The following is a 24,468-nucleotide window of genomic DNA, read 5'->3' as shown; positions in this document are numbered from 1 at the left end:
TATGGGAGACATTTTCTGTGTTACCTGCACCTTAATAGGGTAAAGTAATATCAAAAGGGTAGCTACTATGTTCTTTGTCACCACATAGACAGATATTTCAAGACATATGTATTCAGGGAGTGCCTGTAAAGAATCGGGAGACTTGGAAGCTCTGGGTTTGCCCATTTTGCCCAAAGGAGATGCTCAAACTACGCTGTAAGATCAAAATCAACAATACCAGAATGTGGACTACTGGTAGCATGCCAAAGAAAAATGCAGTGGAAACTCAATATAACAAGATCTTTGGGACCAAGACAATTTCATCTTTATATCAGATATTTTGTTATATCAGTAGTCAGTAATTAATACAAAACAAAGGAAATAAATTAATTGGACAGGAGAAATTAGCTTGTTATATCAGTTACAGTGTATTTTGTAACATCAGATCTCTTTATATCGAGTTTCCACTCTGCTGTGAAATTGAACAGAAGCTTTGACTTGTAAGACAACTAAAAACCAATCTGCCTCTGGCAGCCCCTCTCTTTGGCATGTTGATCAAATGACACAAGTGTATGATGGGAAAAAAAAATATATTCTTGAAACTGATTATTGCATAAATGTTGAATCGTCTCATCCTGTCCACATCCAGAAAAGCTTAACAGGATGTTTACAAACTGATCATAAGAGATTATTGTTCGTGTTTAATCTAATACATTGAATTCAATAGTCTTTGGAGGCCTTGGTGTCCTGAATCTCAACTTCCACGCAAGTCACTGCATACAGATCTTCACATGCAATAGTCCCTCATGTTCAAAATGATGCAGGATGTACTATGCCTTCAAGTTGACTGTGGTAATTATTACAATCAGGCTGGATACTGTAGTGACAGTTCATTATAATTGAAAAAAAAAAGTGTGCAGAATTTTGTTGAGATTTTCATGTGTTAGCACAAAACAGCCTGATATTTTGTCACCGTCACTGTGCAAATTAGACAGGATTTCACTGCATCATGATTTTCCCATTGATTGTTCCTACAGTATATATATATAAATCCGTGGCTTTCTCTGTACTTCAACAGATTTGCCTCCCTCACAACATAATCACTGCTCAAACCCCTACAACAATTTCATGTGGAGGACATAATTTCATCTTCTTGAATTCATTTTAAGCCGAATGGCATTTCAGTGAACATTTGTTGGCAGATCAAAGGGGAGCCCTCTGGGGCTATGATATCATCTCATCTAATTTGCATATATGACTGCCACTCCAGATACTGTTCCCAAAAGCATGGGAAGATTTGAAATTCCTTAACTGCCTTACTTTCCATTGTCCAAATTTTGTGAAAAATGTCTTATGTACTGTTTGTTTGAATTCACTTTTCATTGGGTCAACTTCCGTGGAGTGAACTTTCATTTGGATGTTTGGATTGAGGCATACAGGGGATGAGACTTCAAAGGGATGGTATAGTTTTGCTTGAGATGGGGATTCAGATTTCAACTTTTTGCAAAGTAATTAGAAACCACTTATATGAAATATTAAAGAGCACACAATTGTAAGAGGAATTAAATGCTTTCTTGATGAAAATCAGTTTTGAAATGGCTGAGATATCCAAAAACAAAGTAAAACAAAGTGTTCCTTATAAAGGTTGAGTCCTACCTTTAATTAGGACCATTTTGTTCTGCTTTGTTTCTCAACCAAAACTATTCCATCTCTTAAACTGCAGTGTGGCTGATGCTCTGCTGTTCTTTATCATAAATATTTGAAAGAGTTTGATGCTGCAGCAACCAAACTACCAGCTTGGCAAGTCAGCAGACACCAATTCAATATTTTGTATAAATATGGCAGGTTTGTGGCATCCATTATTCTAGTTCATATCTCCCTCTCTGTCTTTTCTTTTTCTTGGAGCCCTTTGGGGCAGAGGGGTGATTTGACGCGCCGACTTCGGTGGGTAGCCGGAGAGCGTGACCCGTGGCATTGACGTGCTTGAACAGCTTGTTCCGCGACGAAAAGTGTGAAGAGCACGTGTGGCAGGTGTGCTCGGCTGAAGATGTGGAAGCCTGTAGCGAAAAGTGGAGAGCAGGAAAAGGAGTAGTGAGGCGAAATATAAATGTAACCGGATCTTCTTTAAAGTTAATGATAGCACATCTCATATGTCATATATATGTACAGTGCACTCCCGTTATAACGAACACGATTATAACAAAATTCCGGTTGCAACAAAGTAAGAATTCAGGCCGCAACATTATCCACTATATGTATTTTCATTGTTTATTTGTTCAGTTACAACAAAATTTCAATACAACGAAAGAAAATTGCCGGTTCCGAGGATTTCATTATAACGGGAGTCCACTGTACATGAAGAAAATCATCTGAAGCCCGTGGCATTTTGTGGTGTAAACTCATCAGAAACAAAGTGGACTCTGTGTTGTTGACTTATTCGGACACCATCAACATTCAACAATACTTTATAGTGATCATCTGCACTTACAGTATATTGTGAGGAAAAATAACACAAACTGGTAAAACAAAGAAACACTGATGGAAAACATGCATGATCATACAACAGAATTGTGAACACTGTCAAGTTGTGAGGTGAAGAAAAAAAAATTCTCTCTTTCTCCCTATTAGTAATAGCTTCTGAAATGAAAGATTTGTGATGCTCACCTCTGTTGTCTTGTGAACTTGATTCCTCTCATGATTTGTTTGATGTCTGGTGGATTGAAAATTAATAAAACAAGAATCAAACATACAAGACAATAAAATGAACAATATATAACATCTGTAATAATCAATTATATCAAAAGTCAGTCACCTACATGTATGTTTATGAAATAAAGACCTGGGTGCAGTTTACCTCAGAGGGATAGAGAGAACTCAAAGTTCCTGGACAGAAGTATGTAAAGTAAGTTTCAACATTATCGCTACTTTATGACGCTTGCTTATATGTTCGTGCAAGATTACAATAGCCCTCATTTCCTTTAGACTGTTATGGACAGTGAGATACAAATATTAATGATTCATATGTTAATACTGCTTTTCTAATCTAATCCATGTGTTGATATTCATATACAGTGAAATCAGCCAACCATGTAATAACAGTAGGCATGGCTTCAATACTAAAATCATTCTGAACGGGGTAAATGGACTAATTTGGAGTGAAGATAAAGATGCATAGAATCCCACCTCGACTGTTGTTGACTTGGATCTCGGCAGCTTTCATCGGCAGGTTCCCCAATGTGCAACCTCTCTTGCACATCAGTCCCAAGACTGTCTGGATCCAGTGTCTCCTCTGGTATCTTCTCCATATCGTCATCTCTTTGATTGTCTTCTTCTACTTTCCCCTTCCTGGGACAAGAAAATTTTGAAGAAGAGAAAACGATCTAAAAATGTGACCCTCTCCTTGAAATATAATCACCACTGCTTGATCAGGGTGACTCATGGGTATTAGGTCTTTGTCCCAGTTAAGCAACTGTCTATGCTACACCTACAAGTGCTCGGCTAAAGTTTAGGTGTGGCTAAGTCCGGCATGCTGGTGGACTATGCAATGCATTGTCCAGTTATACAGTAGTTGTTGTAAATCCCATGTTCCATATCTCTATGTCTCTTTGCACGTAGATTGTGGGATGTAACTGGTCACATGTTTGTAAATACTATTGGCAACAGTGTGTCAAATCAATTGAACTTGATTCATTCAGTAATATGAATTTTATACAAAGTTTCTATTTTGTACGCGAGTTAGTGAATGCGTCCTGTTTAACCAATGTTTTATTCCAGTCAAGTGATTTCACACTCAGATTCAGTAAAATTTACATTTCACAAAGCAAATTTCATGCTGTCTCACTATATCATATAGTCACTGTTAGGGCCTTATTTGTGAAATCATGCATTAAATGAAGCTGAAGTTGCCTTTTGTTACTACTGCCATCAAGAGGCAATCAAATTGAAGAATTTATGAAACAGCTGCAGCTCATTATGACATAGAAATATGCTATTCTTGTAAGCCATCTCTTTCTGTTACTTGAAGCTATACAATTTTGCTTGAATACGATGAACATCTCACACGAATGTGCATGCTTACTTGTCGTCTTGCACATTGTTGAAAAGTTCCTCCCCATTTTCCTCCTCATCCTCATCTCCCGGCATCTCACGCTGTTGCCGCCTCTTCTTCTTCTGTTTCTTGGAAAGCCTTAAGATGACGAAAACGGACACTTTGGTAAAGAGTGAATTGTCTTCCAGGTCATCACACATTTTTCTTGGGTATGATTATATGTAATATACAGTGGACTCCTGTTATAACGAAGTCCTCGGGACCGCCAGTTTTCTTTTGTTATACCAAAATTTCACTATATCCGAACAAATAAACAATAAAAAGCATAGATCGGATAATGTTGACGCGCGAATTTTTATATCGTTGTAACCGAAATTTCGTTATAACTGTGCTTGTTAGAACTGGAGTGCACAGTATAATCATATTATATATCATTTTGGGGTATATTATACATATTTATAGACACATGCAAGGGAGCACCATGGTATTGCAGACAAGACCAAGGATTTGAAAACAGAAGGCCAGAATTTGAGTCCTGCCTGGTGCATTTACCTTTGGACAAAATGTTTTGTTGATAATTTTCCCTTAGACTTAGGTGTATAAATGGGTGCCTGACAATGCTGTCAGAGGGTAATAAAAGTGGTAGGATCTTCTGGAAGAGCAGTGTTAACACTGTAGAGGCTACCCTGGACAACTAAAAGACAATATCATTATCATCATTCTGGCAAACTCTTGATACTAGGTAAAGTATCACATAGACTTCAGGTGTTTGATATCATATCATGGTCCATGCTACAGTAGATACTGGAGTTTTGCCAAACATTCTGTACCTGTTTGACTTTGTACAGTATAACAACATTCCTTACATTAAAAACAAATAAACCATTATTAAACATCTTAATCTCAACAACCAACATGTTTCTTAGCAAAAGTGTAAAATTATCCATCTGATAGAGTTTTCCCCTATAAATGTTAACCCTTTCCTCCCGCAATTCTGCGAGAGCCTCCAATGCCCCCAAACGAGATCCTTTTTATAGGTCGACAGAGAACAGACAGGTGGTAATCCACTTGTGTGAAAGCAGTCAAGCGCTACATGTATTCTCTTTCCACAGTCAACTACATGTGTCATAAACAATGGACAAGTGTTTCATGGTAATTGGAATAAGCTTTCAAATCATTGCAAGTTTGGACAAAAAGGGCCCAGATTAAAAAGAACAATTATGTGTATTTCTTATCATAAACATAATATTTGTGAATACGCTAGTGGACATATGGGTGTATTCCTTGATTACTTGGCCTTGTCAACATTGTTAGCATCTTCTTTCTCGTCAATTTTTAAAGGTCCAGCCTTTTCATCCTCGTCCTCCTCCATTCCTGCCTTGGCCTGTTGCCTTCTCCTCTTCTTCTGCTTCTTAGACAACCTGAACAAAAAGAACAGAAACAAAATCAAACTTTGAAGAAAAAAAAAATGATCATAGAGATCTGTAAGTGACACAGTTTCTTACTTCATTACACCTGCTGGTGATGGGCAACAAGGAACATGATTACCTCTGAGATTCAAATTCAGATTTTGGACAGTAAGTTTCTGTCAAACCAGTATATTTGTAAGTGTTTAATGACAGATACATTTCTTCATGTTTAGTTCAATTTTACAACTGAATAGAAACATACATAAAGCACACAGACAAAATGCATAATACAAAAGCTATAGATGCACACACCTACAAACCTACAGTGGTTTGCTGTGCACTGCACTGTGCTGTTTGCTATTCTATCTTGGATGACTGCGCTCCTGAAAACAACCAACTCAGACCTGCCACAAAATGAGTAAGTCTTTTACAGGACCATACTCGGCCAAAAAAGAATACTGATGCACCTCAAGCCAACAAAGCAAGAACATCAAACATGCAAATTTTCAGAGAACACACACACATACAAACACCACAAATATACAACCACAACAACAAACAATGCGGTGAAACTAAACATACTTAGTTCTGGAGTTCTCCAGTTCTTCATCGGCCTCCTTGTCATTGTCAGGAGGGCAAAGGTCAGGTTCCACTTCCTCTGTCTCGTCTGCCTTAGCCTGCTGTCTCCTCTTTTTCTTCTGCTTCTTGGTCAGTCTGTGATGAGAGAGAATTATTGAGTAAAAACGATTGGGCTCGATCATATGAATATCTAAACAACAAAAGTCTTGTCTCAGAGGATTGACAAACAAGAACAAGAGTTTACATGAGTGCAACATTTCCAAACATTACATTGAGATACAACATAAAGTGAGAGACATCTAGTTAAATTATCTCAGCACTGCAATATTAATTTTTTCACGAAAATCAATCAATTACTTTTTAAAGAATAAAGTATACTTTACAAAAAAAGTGCCATGCCTGCATTTACATGAGAAATCAATATCATGTCCAACAGGATTTGATCTGTTACTTGTGACATGTATCTCGGCGATGCTCCATTAGTAAACGTCAACCATAATCAACATCAACTTGCCACAATTGCAGAAACTGCACTTCATTAAGAATCTTATTACACTTCTACAAGCCTAAAACAACAATTAGGAAAACCAACTGTGGAAAGCAACTCTTTTATGAAAACTTTATTGAAAAGTTGAATTCTCTCTCATCTTAAACTGGAAAGAAACCTTATCAAATTGATTTAGATGGTCCAGGTTGAATTAATCTCTGGAGGATTAAAAAATATATAGTATACACTTGACTCCCATTATAACAAAGTCCTCAGGACGGGAAGTTTAACTTCATTAAATCAAAATTCCATTATAGCTGAAGAGAATTTTACACCATAGACTTTAACCGGTTGGGGACGAGTCCCGAGTATACTCGGGCAAGCGTCTATGGGAAATGTGTGTTGTAGCAAAATCAAACCGTCCTCAACGGGTTAATGATGATAACTTTGGGACCTTAATTTTTACTGCGTTGTAACAAAATTTTGTAATAACCATGTTCGTCGTAGTGGGAGCGCCATTTATACAGCAACTCACTTTTTCCTCGGTTGTCCTGAGCCATTCACAGATATCTCTACCAGCTCCTCATCATCGCTGTGAAGTCTCTCCTCTGCTTCTTCCCCATCTCTTCCTTCCAAATCTTGCCCATCCCCTTCTTCTTCTCCTTCTTCCTCCCCAATCTCCACTTCCTGCTCCTCTCCGGCAAACGCCTCCTCCTCCGCCTCCATCTCAGCTTTCAGCAGGGCCATGTTCTCCCGGTGCTTCTTGGAGTTCTCGTGGTTAGAGAAACTGCAAGAAAGGAGTAAAAGAAAATGTGGTAAGAAAAGAGAAAAGAAATGAAAAGGGGGTTGAGGGCACCATTCCTTCAATGCCCAGAACATCCACAAACTGATGTCCAGGGGCCCGTTGCATTAAAGTTACAATTATGGTAACTTTGCCATCCAATGGTAACTTCATTGGAATTCTTGATTTTGATTGGCTGGTGAGTATTGTTGCCATGGTAGTTACCATTGGATAGCAAACTTACCATAATTGTAACTTTTATGCAACGGGCCCTAGATCTGTTAAAGTTAGCAGTCAATAGCTTTGGCACAGCTCTACAACTGACACACACCACTGCAACAGTACACTATCTTCGTATTCATACAATACCAAACCTTTTCAAAAACCTCACAATATACCTATGCTTCACTGTTGTCGTTTTTTTATAATGCACCAAATATATTTTGAGAATGAGAATTTTAGCTTTGATGTGAGATTAACTTAAAAAAGAAAAAGTTCATCACCATTGATAGAGCAGGATTAAACTAAAAACTGCCCAGATACTTAGTAAAAAATTTACATCTGTCTAACATATCTCCTATAACTAACATTACAAGTGTGACTGATAATTGAATGATGAATTTGCTTGATGACTTGAACTTACGCTTTGGGGCTTTTAAAACTCTTGTTGCACGCCACACAGAACAGGTCATCAAGATCCTCTTCAACCTCCTCTTCCTGTGAGTCTGTTTGTTGAAAATGATCATGAATAAAAATTAACTCGTGTATGGATGAAAAATAATAGAGTGATAAATAAATAAATAAATACACATATATCAATAGTCAATTAATACGAATTAATAACCAAATACATAAAATGATATTAGAAAAAAAAAGAATAGGAAATGTGTCACTTATAACAAAATTTTAGTAATTCTTGTTTCGAAGCAGAAATTGTAAATTTGAATGAACATGCAGTATTCATTGCCATGAGGGATCAGAACTATCACTGGCAATCGGGCCCAAGCTTGGTGGTGCAGTGGATGTGATGCCTGTCTAGCAATCAGGAGGTCGTGGGTTCAAAACTCGTACCTGTGCTCTGGTCCTCACTCTCTGCCCCAAATTCGTCGTCCAGCGTCGCTTCCATTGCCCTGAACTCCTCCTCCATCTCCTCCATAGCCTTCTGGCCCTCCGCAGCCAGCTGCTCATACTCCCTGTGTTGACAGGACACAAAAAATGCTACTGTTGGCATGTAGAGACCCAGACTCACAAACGGAGAAGGGGGGGGGGGGGGGGTGGGAGGACCCAAAGATAGAATCGAGGGCTTACTCAAACTGATTTATTTTCTTTATTTAACTAAGAAAGAAGAATTGAGGACTACCACTGACTGATTTTTTTTAAACTTAACAAAAAAAGATTTGAGGACTAACACTAGCTGATTTTTTTATTAACTGAAGAAAGAAAGGATTGAGGACTACCATTAACTTATCTAATAAGGATAGTAATGTGATTATCATTTCAATTTCAAAGAATTCTAATTCTATCCATTCTTGGTGTCGTATATACTGGAATTGTTTGGCTTTCTTTTGGTCTCCTCATCATTAGTTGACTCATTTGCAATTTGTTTCTTTTTTAAATACTGTACTGTACATATTTTTAACTTAAAATTTTTGTATTTCTACATTGTTCTTCGCAAGTAAGCCTATTGGCTGCCATGGCAGTAATATTAATAAACCTGATTGATTGATTGACTGACTGACTGACTGACTGACTGACTGACTGACTGACTGACTGACTGACTGACTGACGGACGGACGGACGGACGAACGAACGTACGAACGAATGAATGAATGGTCCCTTTCTTTGCGGGCTCAAATAATTTCTTGTATTTGATCTTCATACAAAAATTTGCAACAAAACGTCATGCTTGTCAACTTTTCATCAAAATGACGAAATGTCATCCAGATTCCCTCCATGTCTCCCACCCCCCCCCCCCCCCCACGAAAAACAAGATATCTATAGTTTATCATAAAATAAAGTCTTCATCTGCATCAAAGACAGATAGATACAGTATGACTGAAGTCTATTGACAGTGAATATGTCATCAATAGACACCATAATGAAATGAGAGAATGCAGCTCACTTTGCCCTCTGCTTCCGCTGTTTCTCTCTGCGTTCCTTCTCAAGTCGCTCTCTTTCTGCTGCTTTTTCTCCCATCAGTTTCTATCGAAAGACAGAAAAACCCAAAGAAGCATTAGCATAAAAAAGGCACAGTTGTGTAACCAAAGTTTAGCACATCATATGCAGATAAGATATCACATTTCACTTGCATACCTTATCATATCATTTTGTACATTTTGTAAAGCAATTCATAACATCATTTGTATTATTGAATTGAAAGTGAAATATGCTTCTATGTATTTATATTGGACTCCGATACAGATGGCTGTTGGGTATAATACACTTTCACTTTCACACCAAGTAATTCACACTTGTAATAGAAGCGATATCAAAGAAGTGAATGACATCTGTCCAACAATCATATCGTTTGGTTTATAGTCGGACTCGACCGAGGTTGTACAAAATACCCACATTCATAGTTCATAAAGGATGTGTGTTCATGCATCAAATTAGACAACTGATCGCACATGTACAGAACTTAACCTATGGAGAAGGGTGATGTGCGAATGATATGAGCAACACAAAGAAAGGCATACTTTTTCACAAATCTGCACCTCACGCACGCATGCACAAACACAGGTGGTTTATTCATTTTCACGAGAGGCAACATGGACTGGTTTGGGAGCTAAAGAGTTAAAGAATTTGTGACTGGGTACAGCGCTTACCTTGTGTGCTTGCACTCTCCTGTCCTTCTTCCGTATGTAGGACACAAGAAGCTGCAGAGATAAGAAAAATCAAAACTTTATACTTTTTATTGGCTCCTCTTTCCTCATCAAAAACAAAAAGGATGAAAGACTTTGTTACAAATACTTTAAATGCAAACATTTCTAAGGGCAAAAGGATGAATTTAGTGATGTCATACACACATGACGATGGTAATCTTTGCTTGCAAGAGTGTCTCACCTGAACCTGCTGATTCCATGCCTTCTTGGCCGCCTCTCGCTTCTTCTTGTTATCTTTCTCCATGAGGCGTGCTACGCGTCTGTTCGGAGCGTCACGCGTGTCATACTCTTCTGCCCACACAAAGGATCTCGCTGTACGGTAACTCTGCCAGTGGGCATAGAATGGACGGACAACCTGGCGGCAAAAAAGGCAACACCAACTGAATTCCCTGCGTAATTTGCTTAAATCTATAACAGATTGATACTCAAGAAAGTAAACTTCAATCAATATTTGATATGCTTACAAAAGAATCAGTACTGTCAGTTCATGGTCAGTTTGTAAGGGAAATGTGTGCTGACTAAAAATTTAGGAAATTTATTTGTGAACTGAATTTCACACATACTGTATACAGCTTCGTTCACAGGTACGAATGTTGAAAGAATCTACATCATGCTGCTCCTCTCATTATTGTTTGATGGACAGTGAAGAGAATGCAAGGCCATTTCTTTTTACCTCCAGCAACATAATGGGTGCAAGCCGTAAACCTCCATCCCAATATTTCATCATTTTTTTGTTTTTGTTTTTGTTTTAAAGGACAAGTTCACCTTCATAAACATAAGGATTGAGAAAATGCAACAATATTAGTAGAACACATCAGTGAAAGTTTGAGGAAAATTGGACAATCGATGCAAAAGTTATGAATTTTTTTAATTTTTGTGTTGGAACCGCTGTATGAGGAGACTACTACAGCTTGTGAGTCATATGCGTACAACAGTATAAAGAAAATGTAAAAGAAAATTCAACATATTTTCACTTTTTTGCATAATAAAAGAGCACTTGACTTGCCTCTTTCTAAAGGCAGGGGGAATAATATTACCCATACTATTTGTTGGTAACGAGTCAGGGGAATGTGTACTTTTTTCAAAAGATGGAATTTTGTGAAATTCTCTTTATATTTTCCTTATATTGTTGTACGCATGTGACATCTAAGTTATTCATACACTGCAGTAGTCTTCTCATCCAGCGGGTACTGCACAAAAACTTCAAAAATTCATAACTTTTGAACGGATTGTCTGATTTGCCTCAAACTTTCACTGATGTGTTCTACTAATATTGCTGCATTCTCTCAATCCTTATGTTTATGAAGGTGAACTTGTCCTTTAATCAAAGGTGTACATTGGCATTCAAACATCATTTGTCAAATCTTCAAACAAGTCCTGCCTGGTTTATTAAGAATCCAAAACACTTCATCCATGTTCTTATGTTTTTTGATGGCATCTTCAACCAAAAATGTGATGAATGAGTTTATAACAATTTTCCCAATACTGATGGTAATCCTTACATGATGGTAACTTGAGACTGTGCCATGCTACATAGACAGGTATTTGATTCTTGATAAAGCCATAATGAGCGGAGTCTTTTTTTAAAGACTACAAAATGTGTGCGAGTAAAGGCTACTTCAGGATAAACAGAAAGCCAACACTGGGGTGTTTACTTGCATGGGGGCCTCATCCTACACACTCTTTTGAAAACCAGAATGTTACCCAAAGTCTCACTGCACAAGGCACTTGCTACAAACGTACACAAGTGAAAATGCTAACATTCACAGCATCACATATAAATCATTGTCGCTACCTCATCATAGTCACTCTGAGAGTCACCGAAGCTCGGTGCATTAGCCTCTGGGTCACCCTCCTCCATGTATCGACGATCCTCTTCTGTAATCTTGAAGAAGATGTCACGGTATACTGCATAAAATCCCTGGGAAAAAAAACCAAACAGACAGAGAGCACGCTGATTGTTGAAGTCGGACACAACTCAAGAGAAATCATCCTCAAATGGAATTAAACTTTCATGTCTTTACGACGAAGAAAAGAACTGAAAAGGAACGTTTTTATTGTAGTCTGTTTAAGGTTTTACACTACCATGGGCAAGTATACCCTAATATCCCAAAGGACTTATTCCTACTGACATCAGTTACTACCTTGAGAGAATAGCAAAGTTTCAACTTCAATTGTCCGAAAGTACAATGTAAGCTAACTTTTAGTTTAACGGCATAATACAAATTTACATTGTTTCCTAGATACCTTTTTACTGATTAGGTAATGAAATGCCATTTCTCCCATTCCATCATCACTAGATATTAAAAATATATTTAAAAAAATAAAAAATCCATTCAAATGACACCACAATGCAAGAAAAATACTGCAACAGTGTACAACTTTTTTACCAGGATAGTGTCAATACGATGTCAATGTAACTTTAACAAAATGAAATCTCCCAGAAATGCCTTTATATCATAATAAGACATTGATGAACAGCTTGCAATTTATATGACTGCTTGGCAAAAAGATCCACCTATGCTAGTTTGAAACCCAAGCCTGCCATTGAGCTGGCATACGTCACAGTCCACTTACATCTTTGCCATCTCCGAAGCCAGTGTAGGCCGAAGGGTTCATGAACTCCATCACGTTAAGGAAGTCATCTTCATAGTCCTCACCAAATCCTATAACCAATAAGATGAAAGAAGAAGGGAAGAAGAGAGGGTAGAAAAGAAAAGATGAACGACTCTACAGACTGCTCAAAGCCAAAACAAGGAAATCAACTACATGTATGCCAATTTTAACAAGGAAAAGTAGAAATTATGCGATGTGTAATATATGTCCCCGCCGGAAGTTTAAATCTTTGGACTGGCATCAATGAGTTTGTTGCAGCGGAAATCGGGTTAGAAATGGCGAAGGAGTAGCATTTTGTAGTAAAATGTACAATAAGGTCAAAAATCAAGGTCAAAGGTCAAAGAAGTCAAAGGTCAAAATTCTGTGTAAAAGTTTTGAAGCCATCACATAAAGCAAACGGAATCGAAATCGGTTAGAAATGGCGAAGGAGTAGCATTTTGTAGCAAAATGTACAATAAGGTAAAAAATCATGGTCAAAGGTCAAAGAAGTCAAAGGTCGAAATTCTGTGTAGAAGTTTTGAAGCCCTCACCTAGTGCCATCACATAAAGCAAACGGAATCGAAATCGGGTTAGAAATGGCGAAGGAGTAGCATTTTGTAGCAAAATGTACAATAAGGTCAAAAATCAAGGTCAAAGGTCAAAGAAGTCAAAGGTCAAAATTCTGTGTAGAAGTTTTGAAGCCCTCACCTAGTGCCATCACATAAAGCAAACGGAATCGAAATCGGATTAGAAATGGCAAAGGAGTAGCATTTTGTAGCAAAATGTACAATACAGGTCAAAAATCAAGGTCAAAGGTCAAAGAAGTCAAAGGTCAAAATTCTGTGTAGAAGTTTTGAAGCCCTCACCTAGTGCCATCACATAAAGCAAACGGAATCGAAATCGGGTTAGAAATAGTGAAGGAGTAGCATTTTGTAGCAAAATGTACAATATAGGTCAAAGGTCAAGGTCAAAGGTCACAACTGAAATTCTGTGTACAAGTTTCAAAGCTCCCATGTGGTGCTATCATATAAAGCAAACAGAATCAAAATTGGCTCATAAATGAGAGAGAAGTAGCAAATTGAACATTTTGATCACACACGGACGCACACACATACACACACACACGTACGGAGCCCGTTTCATAGTCCCCTGCTCGAACTCGTTCGGCAGGGACAAATATGATCTTAACTCTTAATGTGCCAGGCCCAAAACCCCTAACGTGCCAGAGGTTTTTACCTAATGCCAGAACGTTTTGAAACTGGACTAACAATGAAATTTAAAACCGCCATATCTCTGAAACTATTGACTTTTTTGTCCCCGCCGAACGAGTTCGAGCAGGGGACTATGAAACGGGCTCCGTACGTGTGTGTGTCCGTGTGTCTGTCCGTCCGTCTGTCTGTCTGTCTGTGCGTCCGTGTGTGATCAAAATGTTCAATTTGCTACTTCTCTGTCATTTATGAGCCAATTTTAATTCTGTTTGCTTTATATGATAGCACTACATGGGAGCTTTGAAACTTCTACACAGAATTTCAGTTGTGACCTTTGACCTTGACCTTTGACCTATATTGTACATTTTGCTTCAAAATGCTACTCCTTCGCCATTTCTAACCCGATTTCGATTCCGTTTGCTTTATGTGATGGCACTAGGTGAGGGCTTCAAAACTTCTACACAGAATTTTGACCTTTGACTTCTTTGACCTTTGACCTTGATTTTTGACCTATATTGTACATTGGCTACAAAATGCTACTCCTTCGCCATTTCTAACCCGATTTCGATTCCGTTTGCTTTATGTGATGGCACTAGGTGAGGGCTTCAAAACTTCTACACAGAATTTTGACCTTTGACTTCTTTGACCTTTGACCTTGATTTTTGACCTATATTGTACATTGGCTACAAAATGCTACTCCTTCGCCATTTCTAACCCGATTTCGATTCCGTTTGCTTTATGTGATGGCACTAGGTGAGGGCTTCAAAACTTCTACACATAATTTTGACCTTTGACTTCTTTGACCTTCGACCTTGATTTTTGACCTATATTGTACATTGGCTACAAAATGCTACTCCTTCGCCATTTCTAACCCAATTTCGATTCCGTTTGCTTTATGTGATGGCACTAGGTGAGGGCTTCAAAACTTCTACACAGAATTTTGACCTTTGACTTCTTTGACCTTTGACCTTGATTTTTGACCTATATTGTACATTGGCTACAAAATGCTACTCCTTCGCCATTTCTAACCCGATTTCGATTCCGTTTGCTTTATGTGATGGCACTAGGTGAGGGCTTCAAAACTTCTACACAGAATTTTGACCTTTGACTTCTTTGACCTTTGACCTTGATTTTTGACCTATATTGTACATTGGCTACAAAATGCTACTCCTTCGCCATTTCTAACCCGATTTCGATTCCGTTTGCTTTATGTGATGGCACTAGGTGAGGGCTTCAAAACTTCTACACAGAATTTTGACCTTTGACTTCTTTGACCTTTGACCTTGATTTTTGACCTATATTGTACATTGGCTACAAAATGCTACTCCTTCGCCATTTCTAACCCGATTTCGATTCCGTTTGCTTTTTGTGATGGCACTAGGTGAGGGCTTCAAAACTCCTACACAGAATTTTGACCTTTGACTTCTTTGACCTTTGACCTTGATTTTTTACCGATATTGTACATTTTGCTACTAAATGCTACTTCCGGCGGGGACATATTTTACGCACCGCGTAATTTCTACTTTTCCTTGTTTAATTGAGTTCTACACAACATATATCAAGAAATGTTTGTTCTTTCGTGTCATGCAGTCAGTTTGCCACAATATCTATCTGAACCTGAAATATTGCAGAAATAATTGATACATCAAAAAAAATTATTGAAGATTTTCGTGTAGTATGGAAAAAAAGAGTCAGTCGTGTTTTTTCTTCAATGGAACGCTCCCTTGACTCTGTGAGAAAGTTTTAGAGCAACATCTCCTCTTTCAAATGATAACAAAATTGTCTTCTAGAATTGTATGATTCCAAAGATACTAGCAGTTTATTTTGTCTTGGCAATTTCTCTTTTTGCCTCAGTAATTCATTCCCAAATCTGAGTCCTTTAGTCCCAGATCCTGTATTTGCAACTAAAGCAATAGTCCCGGGTTCTGGAATAGTGTCTTTTGTCCACCTGAGAAGGAAGAACCTGCTAATCCTCCTTTTGTCTAAGCGGACTGCGGGCGGGCGTACTCTATTGAAATCGGCAGGCCTTTGTCCACGTGCAATTCCTTTACTAGTGTGGGGACGATTAGTTACATTCACCAAAACAAAAGGATGAAAGACTTGACTGACGAACCTAAGCTGACCCTCTGTGAGGGACAAAATCAAAGCAGCTTCCCGCAGGACAGCGTCCAAGCGGAACAATGCAAGTGGAACCGCATAGACAATACACGCAGATTCAATAGCACACACACGCGTGGTTTACCTATGAGACTTTTGACCCATACACATCTCGCAGAGGGTGCGCCCGCTGCGGATTTTCCCGACGCGAAAAAAAAATACAACTAGCTGAAAAATCGTGTATTTACTCAAAACTTTCCAATGTAAGCATGCTCATATTTTTAGTGGAAACGATGGCTATACTAATCAGCTACCAGTACATATCATTGGCAGTTGCTTGGTGTAACACATTACAGTACCACAAGAACTTCAATGATCAATGCTTTTCTTGTTCTTTTTAGTCGCCGATCGGCGACCATGGCACGTCAGGACTAAGGTCGCCGTTCGGCGACCATGGCACGTTAAGAGTTAAAACGGTAATGTCTCACACTGTTCCTGAGCTGCAACTGCTAGTATGATGTAATTTAGTCTAGTAGTAAATTTCACTTACAGTTGCCATATCAGTCATCACAAAAGATCACAATGAATGAGGATCGATATCCCTCATTTCATTTTGTTTCCTTTTTTGGACATCTACATTTAACAAAGTGTTAGAAAATGAATGGGAGCACCCTTTGTTTGATATCATGCCATACCATGATAACAATTGTATTCATATGAATCCAAGTGAGAAATGATAACCCAAGTTGGGTAGTTTGTTTTCACTTCATGTGTTTGTTTGTCTGCTTGTTTTTTCATTGCAAAGATGGGTAAATGGGCAAATGCAGCGATGTGCAACTTTCAAAACTGAAAACAAGAAGTGACGAACATTGACATTGAGATACTGTGAAATTTTTCTCACTGATGATTTGTAATTTTATCACAATACCACTGCCGAGGTAAACCTGCAAGTGCTTTTATCAAACACTTCTGGAGTTGTGGAAATGGATCACATATTACATGAGATTTCATGCGCATCAATTAGCCCTCCTATGGCCAAGGAAGGGAATTGTTTATTTCTATCCAACTGAGAAAGTCTTATTCGAAACATCAAAATGTAGTATTACCTCCTCTGATGATGGCCTCCCGATGTTTGTCATACCAGGCCCGCTCCTGCTTGTCTCCAAGTACATCGTAGGCTCTTTGGATGACAGCGAAATAGCGCGTGCACTCCTCCACATTGTCTGGATTCTTATCTATTGAGACAGTTGGAAGAAAATGAAGTGGCGTGACCTACTAGCACTACTATGCAGTACAAAGACTTCAAATACGGTAAAATTAAAAGGCGTACAGTTAAGCGCGAAGCGCAAGTCAAAATCATGTTACGTGTAAAATGAACATGATGAAAAACATCATAAGATAAGCAAGATAAGCAGAGCCAGAGGGTGACGATATGAGGTACGAGTTTTCTTCAATTTGTTGGCCCTCTCTGTACAAGTGAAATTTGTAAGATCGAAACTGCTAATCTAGCTTGGGCATTTGTTCCAAGTTTATCATGACACTTTCATACCACTTGTACGACATTTTATATTTCCAACATAAAATAACACGAGTGGGACTAGAATTTCGAATGACCGGTTTCTTGTTCAGCCAACATACCAGGATGCCATTTCAAAGCCAGTTTACGGTATGCCTTCTTCAGTTCATCATCTCCGGCGTCTCTGGAAACACCAAGAACCTCGTAATAACATTTTGTTTCAGGCATCTTTCCTTTATTTCCTCACAATAGAAAAAAGAACGAAATTCTGCAATCAAGTTTGCGGCGCACATACACAGTTCCGTGTGCCGTCGTCGTCTTGTAGTATAGTGAGCAGTCAGTACACATCGAAACTTACACTGCGTGCAGTGTACTTTTTCCCCCTTTGCTCGAACTGCGCACATGGCTTTGCGACATCGCAGAAATAGATTGCGAAATAATGATCTATCGAAATGCGATCACAGTATTTTTGAGTTGGACCTAGCTCCATTGTTGGATTTAGGTGTGGATTTGTAATACAATATAATAACCACACTGAGAGTATCGAGACACACGAGCAATCTTATTATGCTACCTGTTTAAAAATGTCAACAGGAGATATCATTTCCACCACTGTTACAAACGTTTTCTAAGATAATCATGTTTGTGAAGATATCGATATGAGTAAGAAAGAAAGAAAAAAAAAACACTTTGGCATGAAAATAAGAGAAAACATGGACGGGTAGACCTACAATCATTACATAAACCATGACGTTGGTAATAAGAATGATACTTATTGTAACATCAGCACACAAGTGTACTACCATAATACATTCCTAAGATATATGTCATATACCGCTGGATCAATACACCACTGGAATATTGCACTACAGAATATATCCCTAGAATATTGTGATCGGAATATACCACTAAAATTATATTACTATGATACTACTACAATGCACCACTAGAATATATAACCAGAATATACCACTGGTCACTGGAATATACCCGCCTATTGAATATACGACTGGAATATATCACTGGAATATACCACTTGGATATACCACGCGAATATACCAAGTGAATGTAGGCCTGCCAGCGTCCATACCACTTGATGCCACTGTTATACCACGTGGTTATCAGTACACTGCAAGTGAAAGCACCACCCTAAGACAACCAGAATATATACTATGATAGAATATATCACGAGAATGACTTACTTGACTTAAGTCGGGTAGTATTCCCGAGCAGTGGATGATGGATGATATCTAAGTGTTATAATCATGTCTAAGTGGAATCAGAATCACTATCACCTTATTATACCAATTGTAGTGGGGAGCTATACAATAGTCATGTATACCACTAAAATATAGCCCTTGGATACTACATATTGTATAGCATATCAATGAAATACAGGCCTATACCACGTGGATATATCACGTGATTGTTCCAATAGAATTTAACACCATGTGGATACACCGAGTGTATGTACTACTATAACACTCGACCAGAATACTAATACCACTTGTACCACTAATACACCACTATAGAATATGCCTATATCACTGGAATATATAAAAACCACTTGAATATTATACTACCAGTTGTATGTACATCGCGTGGACGTAGGTCTACAATTTAGGCCTATACCACTGAAACATCATAACACTTGGATACTGTGTCACTAGAATATAATACCATGAATATATCAATAGTAATATTCCACGTGGATACACCACGTGAATGCACCGCTAGAATATACCACTTAGACATACCAATTTTGCATACCACTTGCAGTTTTGCATACCACTTGATACCGTAGTATGTATCTGTAGACTATAGTATAACACTTGACTAGACCACTACAATATACCAAGCAGAATATACCACTTAAATAATTGGATATATACCGCTAGAATATACCACACGTATCTGTCATTAAAAAGTAACACTTGAATAAAAAATAAACCACTAGCACTATGACTAGATTATATCACTATAAGAAGATAATAACTTGAATAGCCCACTGATGGAATAGACTTCTGATAACACTTGAATATACACCTGTACCACCAGACCACTAGAACTCTTCACCAAAATATACCACTTGAATGTATCACTAGAATACATGTACTCCACTAAAACTATATCACTTAGGAGTGTCATTGTATCACTATGTACTCGGCAAATTATACAACTTGAATGCATCACTTAACCCTCTGTGTACCAGTGATACTACCTGCTCGTATAGGTTTACGTGCGAGAGTTGTGCACATTCGACTCGTTGGCACATAAAGGGGTTAACCCGTTGCAGCATGATTAGAATGACCTGTGCTTGTAACCCTTGAAATTTATGTTATTGCACACAGTTGATTATCACGCAGAACGTTTAAATCAAAAGCAGTATCGGGTTTCAAGCAAGGAAACCAGTACAAAAGCAAAACAACAGATAAACAAAGACAAGATCCGGTAAACAAATGGACAAGATAGAAGAAAACAGGGAGGTCCACCTCCCTGAAGAAACTTCAAGCATATTACTAGAATACAATCTGTTTGACAGTGTCTGCAATAACTATGTTTGCTGCCTCTTAGTGCCCTTTGAATGAACTATCGATATCATCAACACACAAGCAAGAAAAGAAAACAACAACAACAACAACATACAATTTCTTTAGTTGCTGTCACTAAACAGTACAAATAGCCTCATGCGTGAACCCTAACACTTCTGTGCTTACTCAGTAGACCAGAAAATGATTGATGGTCATGCTTTCATCTTGTTCTCTCTTTGTTACATTTATCATTTTCATGACGAAAAATTATTTGCCAACAAAGATACAATAATGAGAACGAACTATTTTACCATGATGGGAGTTAGAATGGTAGGATATGACATATGAAATGGCATCTTTCAAAAAAAAAAAACTGATGTTCGTAACTTGATAAACTAATTCACTTCTCGACAAATTCAAAAGAGTGCAACGTTTCAATTTAGTATTTACACTGTATCTTTTATTTCGTATGAAAAGAAACCAGAGTTACTATAATATACACTGAAGGCCGCCTTTTTGGACAACTTGGGTTGATTACATTGTGTGTGTTTGTTTGTGTGTGTGTGTGTGTTTGTGCATTTTTGTTTGGATATATGTTTTTTGCGGAGCTCTCGGGCTAAGGCATTTGACGTCCAGTTTTTGTTTTTGTTTAATCGTTATTGTAATTTTACTTCACTCTTCATGTTCTCTAGTCATAAAGCGTCATGGTGGAAAAAAAAGAAAAGAAAGGAGAAGACACAGGATCTTGCAGTTTTTACCACAGTCCGTGAACAGACAAGTGTTAGGCCAATATTATCTTTTACAAGGACTATATGCCATAAATATGCATCCTCACGTTAGTTTTTATTTTCCCCTCTCAAAAGGGATGCTCAGCGTTTATGAGATGTCGTCGATTAATCGTATTCCGCGTTACCAGGGAAATGCATATGACGTATATGGAGATAGTGAATTGGTATAATTACACAGACGGGAGGGAGTTATATTTGACAAACACGAACGGACGAGTGCACTAACAGCAAGGCTATGGAAAGACATTGAGAGAGTGAAGTGTTTCCTCAATGTCAATTTATGGAAGCCTTCCCCAATCTACTGATGGATGGAATACAGTCGGATAGATCAAGAGATTGATAGATAGATTTAATCTAATTTTATTATATTTCCTTCTCCTCCTTCCCCAGACCCACATAATTTAGCTTTCATACGTTACTGCCTTTGTAAGGTTGGTTCAGGGAGGTGGGACTTCTCTTCCCACCTCCCTGGTTGGTTGCAGACCATTTCAGCTCTGTGGACGCATCTTCATTTTTCCTCCTTTTATACGCTTCTTCTTGTCAATCTATCTTCTTGATTTAATCTTGAGCAGATAAATCCGAGTTGGAAAGGGAGCATACTAGTAACAAACGCCTGGAAAACCACGGACAACGGACTGTCAAAATTCAATTACTGCAAATCCTCACTTTTATAGCTATAAATGACTCCCCCAATCTCCTAAGCCACTGTTAGTACGGAAACTAAAAAATACTAATATTGTGTTGTGTTGATTGAAATCTATAAGTTGATCGTGAATAGAGATGGTTTAAGAGAAAGCAATTAAACGAACTCAAGGCAAAAACAAAAAACAAAAAACGGGGCACCACTAATAAGAAAAAATAAAACATAGATGACAGGAAAGTATGATCTAAATGATATACCAATTGAACTATGATTGACTTTTTATCGACAGAATTGAAAGAATAAAGAACGAGGAATTACACAGGACCATGGTGAAAGAGAATGGAATATAGTTATGACGAAAGACAGATTACAAGACATCCAGTGTATTTGCATAGATACGTTTAAAGACGGATGGATATAAGAGAGATTAATTATTGTATAGATAGAGAGGAAGAGATACAAGTGTAGTGTAGTAGTTGGACGAAGAAGATGAATGGGGATTGAGGGAATCCTGAGGGATATACAGACAGACAGATAGAAAGATAGATGGATAGATAGTTAGATAAATAAATATATATAGATAGATGGGTAGATAGATAGATAGATAGATAAATAGATGGATAGATGGTAGAAAGATAGATAGATAGATGGTAGATATATAGATAGATGTATAGATGTATTATATAGATAGAAAGATAGATAGATGAATATTTAGATAGGTATAGATATAGATAGATAGATAGATAGATAGATAGATAGATAGATAGATAGATAGAAAGATAGATAGATAGATAAATAAATAAATAAATAAATAGATAGATAGATAGATAGATGGATAGATGGTAGAACTATAGATAGAAAGATGGGTAGATATATAGATAGATGTATAGATGTATTATAGATAGAAAGATAGATAGATGAATATTTAGATAGGTATAGATATAGATAGATAGATAGATAGATAGATAGATAGATAGATAGATAGATAGATAGATACTGGATAGACAGACAGAGAGGGAGAGAGGGGAAAGTGCAATGGGAGGGAGAGAGAATAATGAATAAACTTTGAAGTTTTGTATGATATTTGAAGGTACTATAACAGCAACCAGAGACTGAGGAGTGAGGTCGTAATAGCATCATTAAACACTTCACTGTAATCATTTCCTTTAATCAAGTATGCTGTTCCTACAATATTGACCAGTGAGGGCTGTTCTTTCACCATTCAGTCTAATGAAGTTGAAAAAAAAATATACAAAATGGTTTTGTCCTAAGATTACATAAAATAAAAGTGTTTTCTTCTAAATCGTATATTCCGTCAATCATGATAACAATGCCAAGGTGGTTCTCTTTGCCAAGGGTATTAAGCCCCTAATTCAGTTTTATTACATCTTACCTTTTTTTTATAACGTCAGGTGATAAACATTTCTATGCTCAAAGCTAGAGTTACAGCTAATGAGTATAGCTACAAAAGTAAACATCCCCTCAGAATACGTTTGGGTCATACTTTCACTTTTAGAACTTGTAAGTGAAAGGATATGACGCAACTTTTTACAGGAAATTCGCGCGTTCTCACTGCAAAATCAACCGGTCTGCAACTTTGCTTTTGTTTCTACTTCTTCTTCTTCTTCTTCTTCTTCTTCCTCCTCCTCCCCCTCCTCATCGTCTTCTTCGATCTTCTTCTTCTTGAATGCTCCACTAATTTACTGAACTAAAACTTTCCAGGCCACTACATTTTTTTTTTTCAAACTCACGCACGCTGATTTAAAAAAAATGTGATTTTCTTTGTCTTGTTTGACGAGAAACGAAACAAACCGATTGAAGGAACTCGTGGCTTCAATTTGGAGCCCTTCTTTGAGATGCATGAATAGGTTTTATGAAAGGACTTTTCCGACTTTTCTATTCATACGCGCCATTGTATTCGAAACGATTGGATCATGAAAAAACCGCGTGTGAGAGCATGGATGTGGGAGGAAGACCCTACAGTCAATGTACAGAGCGCGAGCGGGCGTACTGAAAGCGCTGTGCTAGAGAACACGGGAACCGCGTGTTTTCGCCGTGTGCACAATCAGGCTCAATTGATCTTCAGCATTACCAGCGTGCGGTTGTATCCTGTAGCACAGGCGTGGTGATCTATACCAATTTCAGCATTCCTCTGCATGCACCTGTCCTAAGTACGTGTAAAGGTACGTAGACTATCTCTTCTTTCTCTAGTCGATTTCAAAAATGTAGAACGAGATGTAAGCATTCCATTCCATTGTTACTCATTCAAAAACGAAGTGAAAATCGACCATGGTTTTATGGTATAAAATGTGAAAATCATTGCGTTGCATTTTGTGCATATATACAAGAGGCAGTGTCTTTTATACCATTGTATGCGCACTTGTAGTGTCAGGATGTGTAATGGTAGTGGAATATTACCAGGGGGTCGCGACCGGTCGTATACTGATTCGCCGGTTCACTTTTTCTCTCATCGGAAACTCCCCACTTGCGTCTATATATACTCGTGATGCAACCGTTGATGTCCGGCAATATTTATGAATGAATTCGTCCATTTTCGCTGTCTACATTCGTGGTGAATTAATCCTATGATTGCGATTACATTATAGCACCAAACGTTATTATTCCCCGTAAGAGTATATCTATATATCTGTCAAGCTTTTAAAAGCAACTGCAGTATATTCCACAAGGGACGGCGGGGAATCCCTTAGGAAACAGCAGTTGTTACACTATAAATGACTGAAGCTAGTCTTCAGTAATCGGAAGTGCGTCTGTTCGCCAATAAGAATATACTGAATCACCATGATCACTGTGTGTGTATGTATATGCAGCTACCTTTCCCTGCAGTCTGTCTGTCCGTCTGGAAGTTTAGTTTTAAATGATGCGAATTGGTATACCACAGATGCCTTGATGAATCTGTTCGTATTG

The 24,468-nt window shown here is 38.0% G+C and overlaps 1 protein-coding gene across 1 annotated transcript; it reads right to left on the bottom strand.

The window, feature by feature from the left end:
* Positions 1–1,838: 1,838 nt before the first annotated feature.
* LOC139718998 (dnaJ homolog subfamily C member 21-like) lies at positions 1,839–17,809 on the bottom strand. The gene is made up of 17 exons (XM_071630438.1): positions 17,704–17,809; positions 17,172–17,300; positions 12,743–12,831; positions 11,961–12,086; positions 10,347–10,520; positions 10,109–10,159; positions 9,406–9,485; positions 8,355–8,476; positions 7,927–8,008; positions 7,038–7,289; positions 6,019–6,150; positions 5,334–5,448; positions 4,939–4,948; positions 4,058–4,208; positions 3,163–3,324; positions 2,644–2,689; positions 1,839–2,036 (listed from the first exon to the last, which is right to left on the bottom strand). The coding sequence occupies exons 1-17, from the start codon at positions 17,807–17,809 to the stop codon at positions 1,839–1,841; spliced, it is 2,025 nt and encodes a 674-aa protein (XP_071486539.1).
* Positions 17,810–24,468: the final 6,659 nt, after the last annotated feature.

This window comes from Diadema antillarum, unplaced genomic scaffold, assembly GCF_040938485.1.
Source record: "Diadema antillarum isolate AM-2024a unplaced genomic scaffold, OU_Dant_1.0 scf00000103, whole genome shotgun sequence".
NCBI lineage: Eukaryota > Metazoa > Echinodermata > Echinoidea > Diadematoida > Diadematidae > Diadema > Diadema antillarum.
This window is presented reverse-complemented; position numbering and strand designations above follow the sequence as displayed.